This window comes from Notolabrus celidotus, chromosome 15, assembly GCF_009762535.1.
Source record: "Notolabrus celidotus isolate fNotCel1 chromosome 15, fNotCel1.pri, whole genome shotgun sequence".
NCBI lineage: Eukaryota > Metazoa > Chordata > Actinopteri > Labriformes > Labridae > Notolabrus > Notolabrus celidotus.
This window is the reverse complement of record NC_048286.1, coordinates 8,678,665-8,693,083: the sequence shown is the minus strand read 5'-3', so window position 1 is coordinate 8,693,083 and position 14,419 is coordinate 8,678,665. Positions and strand designations below refer to the sequence as shown.

The 14,419-nt window shown below is 36.9% G+C and overlaps 1 protein-coding gene across 1 annotated transcript in view; it reads right to left on the bottom strand.

Moving 5' to 3' along the window:
- The window catches only part of LOC117826919 (piezo-type mechanosensitive ion channel component 2), a 100,246-nt gene extending 95,511 nt beyond the window's left edge, over positions 1-4,735 (bottom strand). Inside the window, 1 exon segment of the mRNA XM_034703341.1 lies at positions 4,130-4,735. Coding sequence (XP_034559232.1) covers positions 4,130-4,193 — 64 coding nt within the window. The 5' untranslated portion in view covers positions 4,194-4,735.
- Positions 4,736-14,419: the final 9,684 nt, after the last annotated feature.

Here is a 14,419-nt window from a genome sequence, read left to right as displayed (position 1 = left end):
CTGGAATTAATTATTGGGGATATGAAAAATACTTTCCAAAATCCACTACAGACCCAAAAATTCTCAGTTTTACTACTTTAATAATCTAGAAATTGTCGATTTGAGGGTTTCTAGCTTGACAATGTGAGCAAATAATTACCTTATTTTTTTTCAAAGTACTAGACTTATCAATAAAACAAGTATTCTTTTCATACCTAGCATTTTTTTAAAGTTAATTTTAACAAGAAAATGTCTGCTAGCTGCCAAGCTAGCTGTCATTTAGTCATCTCACTGTTAGCTTGTGCTAAATTCTACTGATAATCAATATACAAGTATTGCTTTGAAAAAAAACACATTGAGGTCAGAAATAAAGTTTTACTATAATGTTAAATTATTTAGCTAGGTAGGTACCTAGGCACAAGTAGAGTCCCAACGGAAATCAGTGTTGACTTAACTAGCTAACATCAAGCGTAAGCTAGCCTGCTAGATATACCAAAACAAATATGTTCCAGCTGCTCAATTTGTGTTCATCAGTTTGAGGAAGTCAATGTTGTTAATTTAAATTTTCTCAATTGAAAAGACGACATCAGGACTGTTTTCTTTGGAGACTAATCCAATAATTAATGCTAGATATTTTCAGAATTATTGAATTGTTAAAAGGTGACTTTTTTTTAGTACCAGCCTCTTAAATGAAAGGATTAACCCTTTTCCTAAACATTTCATCAAAACTAAATTTATCTTAAGGTTTTAAACTGTGTGGTGTTGCTTCTTACTTATTTGTGGTGTTTTTTATCCAACACAATAAACACATTTACCAAAAATTAAGGTCAGATTAGGTAAATGTGAACATTGAATTAGTTGGAGCCCAATATTTTTCTTTCAATTCAATTAAAATCATTCTAATGCACTGTTTCAGTATTTAGGATGCGTCATTGAGCATCACAGGAAATAGTATGTCATTAGCTTTAATATATTTGCCTGTTAGCCTGCAACCTAACACAGCCAAAAGTGAAAAAAAAACCTTTGGTTAGCTGACTCCAATAAACAGGTGTTCATTTTTGACTCAGGCTAGACAATTGTACACTTGTGTCCCTGCCACCAAAAACAAAAAAAAACAGTTATGGAAATTCTTTACCTGAAATGTTTTCTCAACCTTGATTCCTTTCATAGCTTCATGTATCGCTTTTCTCTAAACATTGCTGTTGGTTGGTCTTGTGTGCCCAAATGTGCTCCCTTTTGGTTACCAGGAAGCAGATCATGACTCCAAATGAAGCATGTATTGACTATTTTAATTGTTTTATGTAAAACAATTAAAAAATATGGTTTGAACTAAATTTAGTTTCTACAACCTTTTTTTCCTTGCACAAGTTATTTCTTATCTGAGCATTAATTTTGTTGTGTGCAACATTACATAAAAAGACCGGCTTGTAAATGAAACTGTTTGAAAATCAAGAGAGCTATACTTGAATTAAGTCTATATTCTAATTGAAGATAACTCGATTTGTACAGATTGCATTGTATTGTTTTGGTCATGTTTGTTAGCATAGAGTTTCAAGTTGTTTGTTTGATCAGCATGGATTAAAGTATTACTTCAACATAACCTCCTTGCATCTGGTGCAAAATGTGCCCTCCTCGAGATGTGTAATGCCACTACAAACACATAAAGATAAATGTCCATCACTTTTGTTTGGATTAAATGAAAATGTAAAGCATCATGATTCTTAGGGATGCTCTCAAAAGCTTAATATCTGCATCCCACTCCGCCTCTTCTGCTGCAACATGCCCGACTCCACACAGCCGACCTGCTGCTCTGTCTGCACATTCACACCACAAGTTTGATATCTGATCAGACATTTGCTGCAAGTGCACGCTCATAATCATGTTCACACTCCAAACTCTTCCAGTAAACACATAAACAGCTGTGTGTTTGATCAGCCAAACTGTAGCTGTGTGTGTATCTCTCTGTGTGGCTGTACAGGTACTGTGTACACATGGGCCCAGCAGTTTCTATGCTTTTCAATAGAGGTGCTGTCAGATGGGCAACAGGAAACACAGACTATGTAATGTCAGTAGACAAGTCTTTCATAAGGACAAGAGAAAAGCGACCAAGTGCAAAGTATATAACACTACTGCACATATACTGTGAGGTGTCAGGAGTCGGGTAACATCTGCAGTGCTACACTGAGTGGCCTTAATACTTCTTCTACAAGGAAATGATGAAATGAAAAAATTGACTTTTGTTATTCAAAAACACATGAAATGACATCCAGCAATCTGGACGAAAACAAAAGACTGAAAAGAAATGAATACGTGAACTGATGAGTTGATGGTTATAGACTTACTACAAACCCATCTAAGTTTTTATCAAAGGTGAGTTTTTTGACAGAAATAAGGAAGGAAAGTCATCCGCTGATCATCAGGCGATTCTCATGACAAAAATACCTTCTCCCATCTGTCCGTTTATATATACCTTCCTTTGTTTCCACTTTACATTTCCTCCATCCTGTCCGTTACTGTGCAGAGCCTCAGTAAATGACAAGTGCTCATTTGCACTTTGAAAATACATAAAATATTAAAGGTATGTTTACGATAAAAGGGGAAGGCAATTCTTCTCTCCCTCACAACCACATTATTAATTCATACTGTTAAAACGACTTTCCACGAATTAATGGAGACAATGCATGGGTCTCACCATTGCTTTTGGAAATAAAGCGGGCGTCGGGCTGTCAAGTGATGCATTATGGCGGTACTGAGTGCGTCTTATCTATAGAAAGCATGCTGTTAGCTTTGAAAGTACCTCAGCCTCAGAAGTCTTACACAGACACCAGTAGCAGTTAGACGCTAAGCATTTCCACTTGTGGTCTACCACAGAGTTACTACTTAAAACAAAAAGTAAGAGACATTTAATTGAGTCTGCATCTAATGTGTGATCCTACCAAGAGCTTCATTACCTAAAACACTTCACCAGCGTTTAATTGAGCTTTCATCTCTTTCTTCTCCCGTGTAATATCTGAGCTGTCAAAGAAGACACTCTTCCAGTCTGTTTAAAGCAGCTTAGAGTCACCCATAAGTTCAAATCAGTTGCCAGGTTTCATCACCTCAATCTGCATAGCATACGAGTGAATCAAACCAAACAGCATCTGTGCCGAGCGCTTTTCTTAACAAAGTTACAAATGCTGTAAACAAAGCAGAAAACTCCACCGCTGACTACAACTCAGAGGAATGTGAGGCAACATGAGACAGCAACAGAAGCACTACAAGTTTTAAGCAATCTACCAATAAGTGTTAATCAACAGGCATGAATGTGAAGTCAGCAGCTAAACAAACAATCAATAACACTGATGATTCATTCAAACTCAGACATCAGACAACATAAATTCATATGCAATACAGATCTAACTGCATTTTGAATCATAACTGTAAGAGATCATTTGTTTTTATGCTGAGAAGAACACAATAAAACAATTAACTAGGCTGTAATTTGATCACAGTCGCATTTCAGAATATCAAATATAAGAAAATGTGTTTTCTTTGTGTCTGATTTTTAATATCAGACATTACTAGAATGTGCAAACTGAGGCATAAACACTGTGTGAGTGTAGGGAGTCTGAAAGCTTGTTTTTGGAGCACACTTCTGAAGCTCTGCAGAGACGCTCTGCTGTCTGCTGTGCTTCCTTAACTATATCCAGTAAATGGTGACAGCCAGGTGAAGAATAATGCTGTTGGACTACTGTTCTGGTATGACTCTGTGCAGTCTTATGATTGTGTTTGGGCTCAATTTGAAAGGACAAATCTCAGCTGTGATGGGGAATAAAGTTTGGCGTGCAGATCGATGAGGTCAATCAGAAAAATATCATCCAGGTTACTTTAACTACACAACATGATACATTTGATTTCTAGCTTTGAGATTGTGTATACTTAAATACCAAAGGTTTGTACTAATGTAGCTCAGATTTTAACTTCTGAGTATCAAGTGTTAATAAAGATGTTTAAACTCATTAAACGGAACATTTTACTGAAGTTTAATGAATTGACTCAGAAAGACATCAGTTAAACTATTATTGATAAATCACACCATCACCCTGGAGTTCATGTGGCAGTACAGGTCAATTCTGATGTGTTAAAAGTAGAGATTCAAGTAAATACTCACCAGCTGCAAGACAAACAGGCAGCAGTAACCTGAAGACCAGCCCGCACACCACCTCAGAGGCCATGACTCCGGGTTGAATCCAGGTAAAAGAAGCAGAGGATTGTCTCTCTAGGGTTTATCTTGCATCCCAGACTCCTGCTCTCTGTCAAATCCCAGCTGACATCAAACTGGTGCGCTCCTCCAAACGGCCACATCAGCTCTCCCCGGTGACACCTGGACTCCAGTGGTTATTCCACAGTAAGAAAGAGCTCCAAGGTTCACCACAGCAGGCATGTCACCGGCAGGCAATGTCACCGTGATGGTTTAGTTGCTCAGACGATTTGGAGTCACGTTGACGCCATGGGGACTCAGGTGCGCAGACAGCTGCGCATGAAAAGCGCGTAAAAATGCCGGAGAAAGAAGCCAACAAGTCCTTAAGTCCAATTAACCTCCTTTTCCCTCACAAAACTCACCGCTAAGACAGTGTTAAAAATGTCCGAGAGTTTAATTTCACTTTTCCCGGTGAAGAATGAAAGGAACTCTTAGGAGAACTGGATATTTCAGCCTTCCCGTTATGTCCCCTCGCTGAATTTTGACTTTCTGACTTCTGGTGTGGTTTGTATTGGCCAACAGGAGGCTACAGGACAGGGATGTGATTGGCAGCTCAATCAGCCAATCAGTAGTCTAGGTCTGGTAACTGGTCCAGCCCCCAGTGATAATTGAAAGCAAGAGGTGGGACAGCTGGGATGGATGCAAAAAATGCCACAAGTATTAAAAGATACCGTGTCTAAAATCTTAATTTACTGTATTTCCAACCTTATTCTCAGAAACTTAAGGTTAAATTGGCATCTTTAAGACTGAGGATTTTATGTGTATGAGCGCTTCCAGGAGGGTTCGTCCTGGGACTTTTTCTGATCACTGCGCCTCTGCAAGTCTGCTGCCCAGCTGTTCAATGGAGAGAAACAGCGACGCCTACTGGTATGAAACTAAACTGAGCATTTACATTTAATCCTTGTTACAACACAACAGGCCGCTCATGTTTCCTCTTGCAGGCAGGAAAAATGATTTGACTCGAAATGTTTTCTGCTCTTGGAATAATTAAGATCACTGCAGCCAAAACAAATTCTCGGATCAAGTTTAATCCAGTAGCTCGTTGAATAAACTCAGAACTGCAACATGACTCAAACCTCAACCCCAAATGCTCAGATCCGTTTGTGAACATCCAAGTAAACCTTAAGAGTTGGGGACACATGAATTGATTTGCATCACTGTGGGTTTGCTGTTTGTCAGTGGGTTGTTGTGCAGAGGCCAAATCACTGTGATTGATCGAGCGTGACAGTTTTGTCAGTCAGGGGTCCAGAAAAATGTTTCTTACTTTTTGGAACAATATTGATTCAAAGCATCACTTTAATATGTGTGCTACGATAAAACATAGAGAGCTATGGCTCATAATTATAAGGCCTACCTACTGAATCTTTTGTCAAAATAAATGGAGTGATTATTGTCCAAATAAATGTAACCTACTGTAAAGAGTTTTGAACTATTTATGAAACAGTCTGTAAATAATACTATTGCCTCTATATGACCTATGAAAAGAAAAGAGACAATCTGCAACAAGTTAATCAACTCTCATATTGTTAATTTTAACATTTGTTAACAATGCCGCTGGGTAGGTGTCAAACAGCCTTAGTTGACATTTTTCCCTGCAAAGATTTTCAGAGAATTACCTGACCATTAGAATAATGCAGGACATGTTTAATGAGAAAATACTGCTTAATGAGAAAAATACTGCTTACACATGTTCATGACATGAGACAAGAAGAACCGCTTTGTCCACATGGGGGCGCCAAAATCAATGCAAATTAAAATTCCTCACTGGAGCTTTAAAGTTCAACATTTATTGAGATTACACATTTTGTGCCACTTACGCCCAGAGAAGACTGATACCACTTTGTGCCTGCTCATTAAAGGTCATTTGAGGAGTTTTTAGCTGATTATGAAACAGACTGATTTTAATAGTGATGCATTTTGTCAGCTATTAAAGCAAACAAGACCATCAGGAACAAGACTGACTATTTTTAATTATTCTATTTTGTCGTCAGAAAGCCACTTTATTTTTGCACCTCTTCGGGATAATATTAATAATAATAATAAAATAAAAATAAAAATAGTAATGATAATAATAGTAATAAAATAATAATAATAATAACAATAATAATAATAATAATAATAATAACAATACATTTTATTTATAACGCACTTTACATTAGAGCAAATGTCAAACTGCTACAGGACGTATTGTTAAAACAGCAAAGGTAAAAACAGGGTTAAAAACAAATATGAAAAATAAGTGTTCTTCTGCCAGCTTTGCTCTGTGCTTTACACTATTTTATAGCCTATAGCTCCAGTTCCGGTTCTCCAGCTGGTTTCTCAACAAAGGGGTCGAGCTGACCATGCTTCCCTGTGGGAAATACATTTACTATTGACAAGTACCTTATACAACCCTGCTTCATTAAAAAAGAAAAACATCCCTTCAATGTACACAACAGGTCATTTTATAATGGAAATACCAGCATGGATCATGTGATTGCACTTACTTAAATGTGAGTCACTCATGAGTCACTGAAATTGAAATATCAGGGAGAAAGATCCTTTAAAACGTCATAAATATGTCTTGCATACTTGTGTTGACTCATGTAACATTTATTTAAGCTGAATGTCAGAAAATAGAAGGAAAGGTTTGTGCCGCATACATAAAACTTTCTTAAAGGGTCTGAATCTTTCTTTTCATCAAAGCAATATGTTAGCTTGACATCAGCGGAAAGCTTAATAAAGTCTAATGTCTACTAGGAAACCAATATATTTTCCAACTCACAAAATTATCTCATTTTAGATTTTTTTGCTGTAAAAAGGAAAGAAAGCGCAATTACGACTTATCACAAAATCTAAACTGTACTAAAAGTATTGCAGGGATTATGTAAATGTGGAAGTTACTGTCTGTGGTTTCCCCTTTCTATTGGATATGAAAAGCACATTAAGCCCCTCTCAGGGTTATTTATCTCCACTGTTAAAAGATACTGCGTTTCAGAACAAGCACAGGGGCGCTGACCTCATGTTTATTGTTGTGTATGAGATAAAAAGGAGGGACCAAGTTTTAACTGCAGCATTAAAACATGATCATAAGCAATCAATCATGTATGCTTCAACATATTTAATGACTATATTGACAGGAGAATGATCCATGATGTTGTTTCCTCTGAGGTACATTAGGCAAGAGGAAAGCAAGGTATGATGGGAGCCGTCAAGACCGAGCCAAATGACCCTCCTCGGCCCTCACGTGGAAAACCGAGGGCACTTAAGGCAGCAGAGGTCCTGCTTGTGATGTGATGAATCACCGCTTTTGGCCTAATCACCGAAAACGGATTCAGTGAATGAAAATAAGAAAAATAAACAGCTAAATGCAGCCGAGGGAAAAGCTTACTTTGGGAGATCATGGACTCTTTGGTTGCCAACCTCTGCCCTTGGGCGTCTCTTTTCCCTGGAAATCCAGAGCGGTTGGATACTCTGCTGCGGCGGAGATGTGGGAGCAGTCAGAGAGTCACCCACGAGGCCCTGAACTGCAGCCAGCCATAATCAATAACCAACCTCAAAACATGCCAGCCCTCGATTTGTTTCTGCTGTTTGAAGTCGGGACCTGCTGATCTAATCCCTCAGATGGATGTGGATCTTAAGTAACATTTGTCTTTGATTTATTATTTATCCGATTCGTGAGAGGGAGTTATTGATAAAACTCTCGGGCTAAATGGACACAGCAGTTCACACAGTGCACAGAGAATGTTCAGGTTAGGTGTTCCTGTCTCACCTCAATGTCAGAAATATTTGATCACTGACCTAAATCATTTTGTTCCTTTTTTTTAGCTCTTATTTTTTTAATCATTTCTTTTGGGGGAGGTGGAGTATTTTTTTCTTCACTTGATAGTTCGGCTATTGAGAGACAGGAAATGAGGGGAGTAGAGCATGGGGGATTACATGCAGCAAAGGGTTGTGACCAGGAATTGAGCCAGTAACCATTGCAACAAAGACTGTAGCCTCTGTTTATGATGTGCAAACTTTAACCACTGAGTTAATCCAGCCCCTGTGTCCTTATATGTTTTAAAGTTTTATTAATGACCATCATGGTGAAAATGTCTGACATCAAGCAGCATCTGTGTTTTCCTATGATGTTACTGGCTGTATTGACTACTTTTGTCAGTTTCCCTTTACATTTCACATGACAGTGCTCATACCATCCAGCCATGTTGAAACAGAGGGCACTGTTTTAGTTTGACTTTGATCAGGGTGGAAAATTGGAGGAAAAAAATGAGGATGAGTCTGAGGGCCCATCACTGACACAGGCCCTGAAAATTATTAGATTATTAGCGATAGTGAAGTGGTTGGGCCTGATTTCATAGCATCCTTGTCTTATTATGTAAAAAACATACATAAGATACAGCAATAGTTTAAGGGAAAATATTTCATTTGGAAAGTGTTAATCAAAAAATTCTGACCAGGTGACGCCACTTTAAGTCAGGGAATAAGTTACAAAATGAGTTATGGGTTTATCTCCTGGAGACCATGAACAATAGAGATGTTCTAAATCCACTTATTTCCAAGTCTTTAAAAGGAAATTGAATTTCCCGCTAACCTACTAGCTAACCTACTAGTAAGAATACAGTTAAAAAACTGGCAAAATAGTGCACAATTTATTGTCTTTATCATGACTAAACACAGGATCACAGTCTGCAGGTAAACGTGTTGAGCAGGACATCCCAACATTTTAATTTGCTTTTATTTAATGTGTATTTTGTCATGTGAACTATCATGTTTTTAATATCTATTCTTTAAAACTTATATTTGCTTTTATCAATATTGTTGTTCTAAGCTTGTACAGCACTTGACTTGATTTGATGTCAAATTGGTTTGTAGAGTGTGGCTACCTTTAGCAGAGCTAGTACCACAAGCTTTCAGTCAACCTTACAGGTTAACGTCAACATGCTTGTGCTGGTTACGCATTGCCCCGGTCGAATGGTTGTATTACTCGATGTATGTTAATCAGAAACAGCGTAAATACAACTTTACCTCCATTTTCTAAATCAAAACACTAACAAACAACAAGATGCTGTCTGTCATCAGTGCAATTTTCTTAGATTTACAACATACTATGGAAAATGACCCAAAAGCTAAGAAGTTACATATTTCCATAATGTGACATTTGAAAGGTAAATTATGTCTCTTTAACCTAATGGTATGTGATTGATGCAATGACAAGCAGCACATCACTGATATTACTGTCCAAGTTTAGAGAGGATTTGTTTAACCTTTAGAGTTCATTCTTGACCTCAGAAACCACAGTCAACAACACAGTCTCTACTCAAGGTCAACTTCTTCTATTTTGCTGAAGCTCTTTTAAAAAATCTCAAAATCTTCAACAGCCTTGATTTTTATTCCTACAATGGTTCTTGTCTTGTTTGTTAGAAAAAATCATTTTAAAAGCAGAACATTATGTTGATAAATGAAGTATTGATTACCTGCCAAACATCAATCCCTGGCAGTCTAAAATATTTATGTGTATCTCTTAAAAATCACTCTAAATGCTAAATTTGTTGTAATCCCGTCGGAGGCCTCACAGGCGGTCTGCAGCAGCTTTCGCCAAGAAGAAAACAGAAGTGCAAATGAGATTAACGTCCAGATTGCTTCAATATTGATCCCAGAGTGAAATCTAAACTGTGTGTGCATTCAGTATTTACATGGATGCACTTTCCATGCACTCTAAAGGTGCCTCTGCTTAAGTGGGCTTTTTACTGTCTTACTGTGGTGACTGTGGGCAGACTGTCTTTTGGCATTTTGACAGATAACAGTATAAAACTGTAGTCTTGTGAAAGCCTTTGGGGATGTTTATGTCTTAATTGTTTTAAACCAAACACTTGATTGTTTTTCTCTGATTTTCATATTTTAAAAACTCTGCTAATGATATAACCAATGACTACACTTGGTTTCAGAGTATTTTTGCAAGTGATGTCAAGACTTTGTGGCTGGTCTTGTGGCTAAGTTGGCAGATATGCTACCCAAATACAAGAGCTCAAAATAACCTAAATGTTCTGGCTCTGTAACTCATAAGGCACCTTCTACACCTCCCTTACATCTACACTTAATATCACAACTTCTATACAAGAAATTATGTCGAGTCATACCTAACACTCAGCTTGACTTCCACCAACAGGGGGGCCACCAACACTTAACATTTGGAGGTTGCATGTTGCAGTATCACTTTTAATTGCTGGCTGTTTGAAAGTGGCAAGTTCTTTCTTTTGGTTCAGGTCAAACACAGAAGTTGCAGTTACATATTCTTTTGCAGAAAATGTTTAAAGTATTTCTTAAGATGCAGGAATTAGTTTTGAAGGGACATGTTTGAAAATAGTTATATCTACTAAAGGGAGGCCTGCAGAAAAAGTTTAGGAATCACTGCTGTAGCTAAATGCTTCAATCAGCAAGCTAAAATACTCTCAATTACGATATTAGCATGCTAGTATTTACAGGTTTAGCATATACTTGCTATTCAGCACTGGATACAAAGTACAGCTGAAGCTGGTGGCGTCAAAGCTATGACCTGGTGATGGCATGAAACATCTGAAGATTACAAAGACATTGCAATAAATCTTTACAAGCAGATTAATGTTTACACCAAATGTCCTGCAAATGCATCCAAGAGTTGTATCCTGATATTTGAGATGTAAACCTTTTTTTGATGGTATAAGAAAATCACAACAACAGATGCAGTTGCCTCATTTGAAATGCTGACTCAACTAAACATTCGACAACCAAACGAGATGCAAAGAGGTGACATTGAGGAGGGCCTTTAGACTCCTGGCTAACACTCACAGTGAGCCCGTCTGTCTGTCATGTCCCTCATTATGGCTAGTCATGCATATCTCTCAGCCCTGATATGATAGAAACGGATGAGTTAAAAAAAAAAGTGGACACTTAGGAACTGCTGTTTTTCTGCATTGGCTTAATTCCTCAACACCAGAGAGGAACAACAAGGTCAGTGGAAGCCACCCATTGTGAACCATGAATGCTTGATAAAAAATCTAATTATGGTATTCATCTCAGAGAGAGAAGATGTCAAGATATTTTCAGTCTGAATAGACTGAATAGACTCATTGATATCTGTGAAGCCAGGCTGTTTGCTCAGAAAGCTGAGGCTTCAACTCCCACTATTAAAGACATATCCAACCCAATCCCAGAGGAATACCCGCATTAGCTAGATAGATATATAGATATGACTTTTAGACAGGCAAGACAAATGGACAGAGCTAAAATGATTTGATAACATTTAACTGCAATCAACGTGGATATAAGAGACCAACTAGAAGCTATTTTATGATGCAAATTGAAAAGGATAATAGCATTCATTCACTGATGATTGAATGTATGTTTAGTCATCAACATTAGCTCATACTCTATCGACATGAGCAGGCAGGAAGATGTTCATGTTAATGCACGTATCCAGGATGTCAGCCTCATTCTAAAAAGCTTATATGTGGACAGATGTCCTGTATTACATCTGGCTTGGTTAAAACAGTACATTACATCCTTAAAGACTTAGCAGCACTTACACTGGAGAGCAGCCTCATACTTTTAAACCACGTAATACTGAGGGCTGTTTGTGTCTCTGAAAACATCTCAAAGGCAGGCTATAGCTTTGAACAAGACGACGATGACCTAAGAGGTCAAAGGTCACCGGGACTTCATTCCTCTGGTCCCGCAGCAGACAACGGTCTCTGTGTTTCATAACACAATAGACTTCTTAGGAGGAGTAGGCGGCGTCTGCTCTCAGAGCAAACACAGAGAAAGTGATTTAATGAGAAGTGCTGTCTATGACTGATGTACAGATTAGTTCACAGGATCAGGTTATAAAATTTAAGACTTTCAGCGGTTTATTCAACTATTAATATACAGTATGTCACCTTTCATCTAAGCAGGGTTAGGTTTGTTTGTCCAAAGCAGTCCGATAAGTTATTTGAGGTTAGTAACTCCCTCTGGAAATTATTAATCTCTCAAACTCTCTATTAAATGTATCATTATTTCCTGATGTTCACAGTCATTATTCAGTATCTGCTTTATGATACAGTATTTTACATTTCCATGCCTAACTCATCAAAAGAACTGAAACACATTAAGTGATTCTTTACACTCCTACAATAACCTTTCACACTTACCTTAATATATTGTTTAAGGAGCACAAAATGAGCATGAATGCAAAAACATTGAAGCAGTACAAAAGAGCCAGTGGTTGGTTTTTAACTAAATGAAACTAGGCATTAACACAGTTTCCTAAAACATGTAACTATGAGATGATGTACCCTACTCATACTGCTTGTTGTCTTACATCCTGGTGGCGCTGGTCTGCTAACAATGTGGACTATTGCAGCTAATTTCAGCTTCTTTTATTATTTTCACTGCAAATTACAACCCACATTTTATGTTATTTGCTGCAGATCTTGTGCAATATGGGTAGAACATGCAATATATGTTGATTGTGGTTTCATTTACCACATGTTTCTCTGCTTGCATGTAGATTGTTGTTTTTTAAGTACTCATTATTATCATAATTAATATTTTAGTTATATATTTTTTAAATCATTTAAATTGTTATCATTATCATTATTATACTTCTTCTTATTACAATATATATACAGTGTGTATATATATATATATATATATATATATATATATATATATATACATATATATGTATACAGTGTGTGTATATATATATATATATATATTAGAGGAGTTAATTGATTTGTGTGGCACTCTTGTCCAGAACAAATTTCAACAAGGGGACTCTAAAATGTATAATATCGTTTCGTATTATATTGTATCGTATCACATCGTATTGTATCAAATCATATCGTATTGTATTGTATTATGTCATATAGTGAAACACCAAATTGTATCAGACTGTTTCATTTTGTATCATATTGTATCACATTGCATTGTCTCATATTGTATTGTATTATATCATATTGCATTGTATGATACTGTATCACTACTTCGTTGTCACTTCTTCTTTGTCACTACATCTTGATATGATATTTTTTCCATGCAGAGAACGCTGTATGTACATTCTGAATTAAAACATTTGTGCATTGCTTTGTGAATAATGATTGTTGTTTATATATGGATTGATCAAACAATGTTCATACTATTGTATGTCTTGCCTAGCTTTTTTAAGTTTAATGTTTTGGACTGACACTGTCAAATAAATGTGGTGAAGTACAAAGAGCATTGTTTTTATCCCTGAATAAAGAAGAGTACAAGTAAAAAGTATGATGACAAGATAATATTGAAGAATTAAATTAAATACCAGTAAGCTACCAATAACCAATAAAGGTAACTTCTCTGAAAACTTCTCTGAACTGAAAACACTTTTCCTTCTATCTCTTCCATCTCTCTTTTCTTTTTTTCAATCATAACAGTCCAGTCCTGATTGAGATCAACACATGGACATCCTCTCCTCTTTCTGTTGAGCAGCTTTAAAAGCACATGAAGATACCAAGCATCAACATCACAACGCTGGTTACTATGATGATGATTCCTGCAGGATAAGAGCACAATGTGAAGATGGATCACACAACAGCTAACAACTGTTGAGTGATTTATGAACTGCTCCTGTTCAGGGTTCATTAGGTGCCTAATGCACATCTAATCTGATTGCAGTTTAATCATTAAAAGCAAAAACACAGTGCTTCCCCCTCTCAAACACGGACCATAATTGAAGTTGAGTCTCATCCTGTGAACTAATAACCTTGTTAAGAGCTGTACATCATCTATGAAAAGCCCAAACATCATTAGTCGGTTCTGCGTTACAGGTGTAATGTGATTTTGGGACCTGAGTATGTTGTTTAAAAGTTTCCTGCTGACCTGACAAAACCTGTGAAGCTGAAACACACATTTTATCTTGGATACTCTCAGATTAGGCGTTCAGGGGGAGAAACCGTATAAGCATTCATTCTTCCAAAAATGCAGAAAATAATCACGTCAATTTTTTATTTTGAGGAATGTGTAGTTATTTGTTGTCATGTAAGTGGTTTAATATTAACTTCAAATGTTTGGAGTGAAAGAAATGTACTACAGTCTATCGATTATGTTAATGTAACGACATAATATTCTTACTTTTATTTATATAGCACCTTTCATACATTTCAAGCATGCAGCCCAAAATGCTTCAAAAAGAACGTAGTCAGAAAAACAGTAATAGGTCAAAGT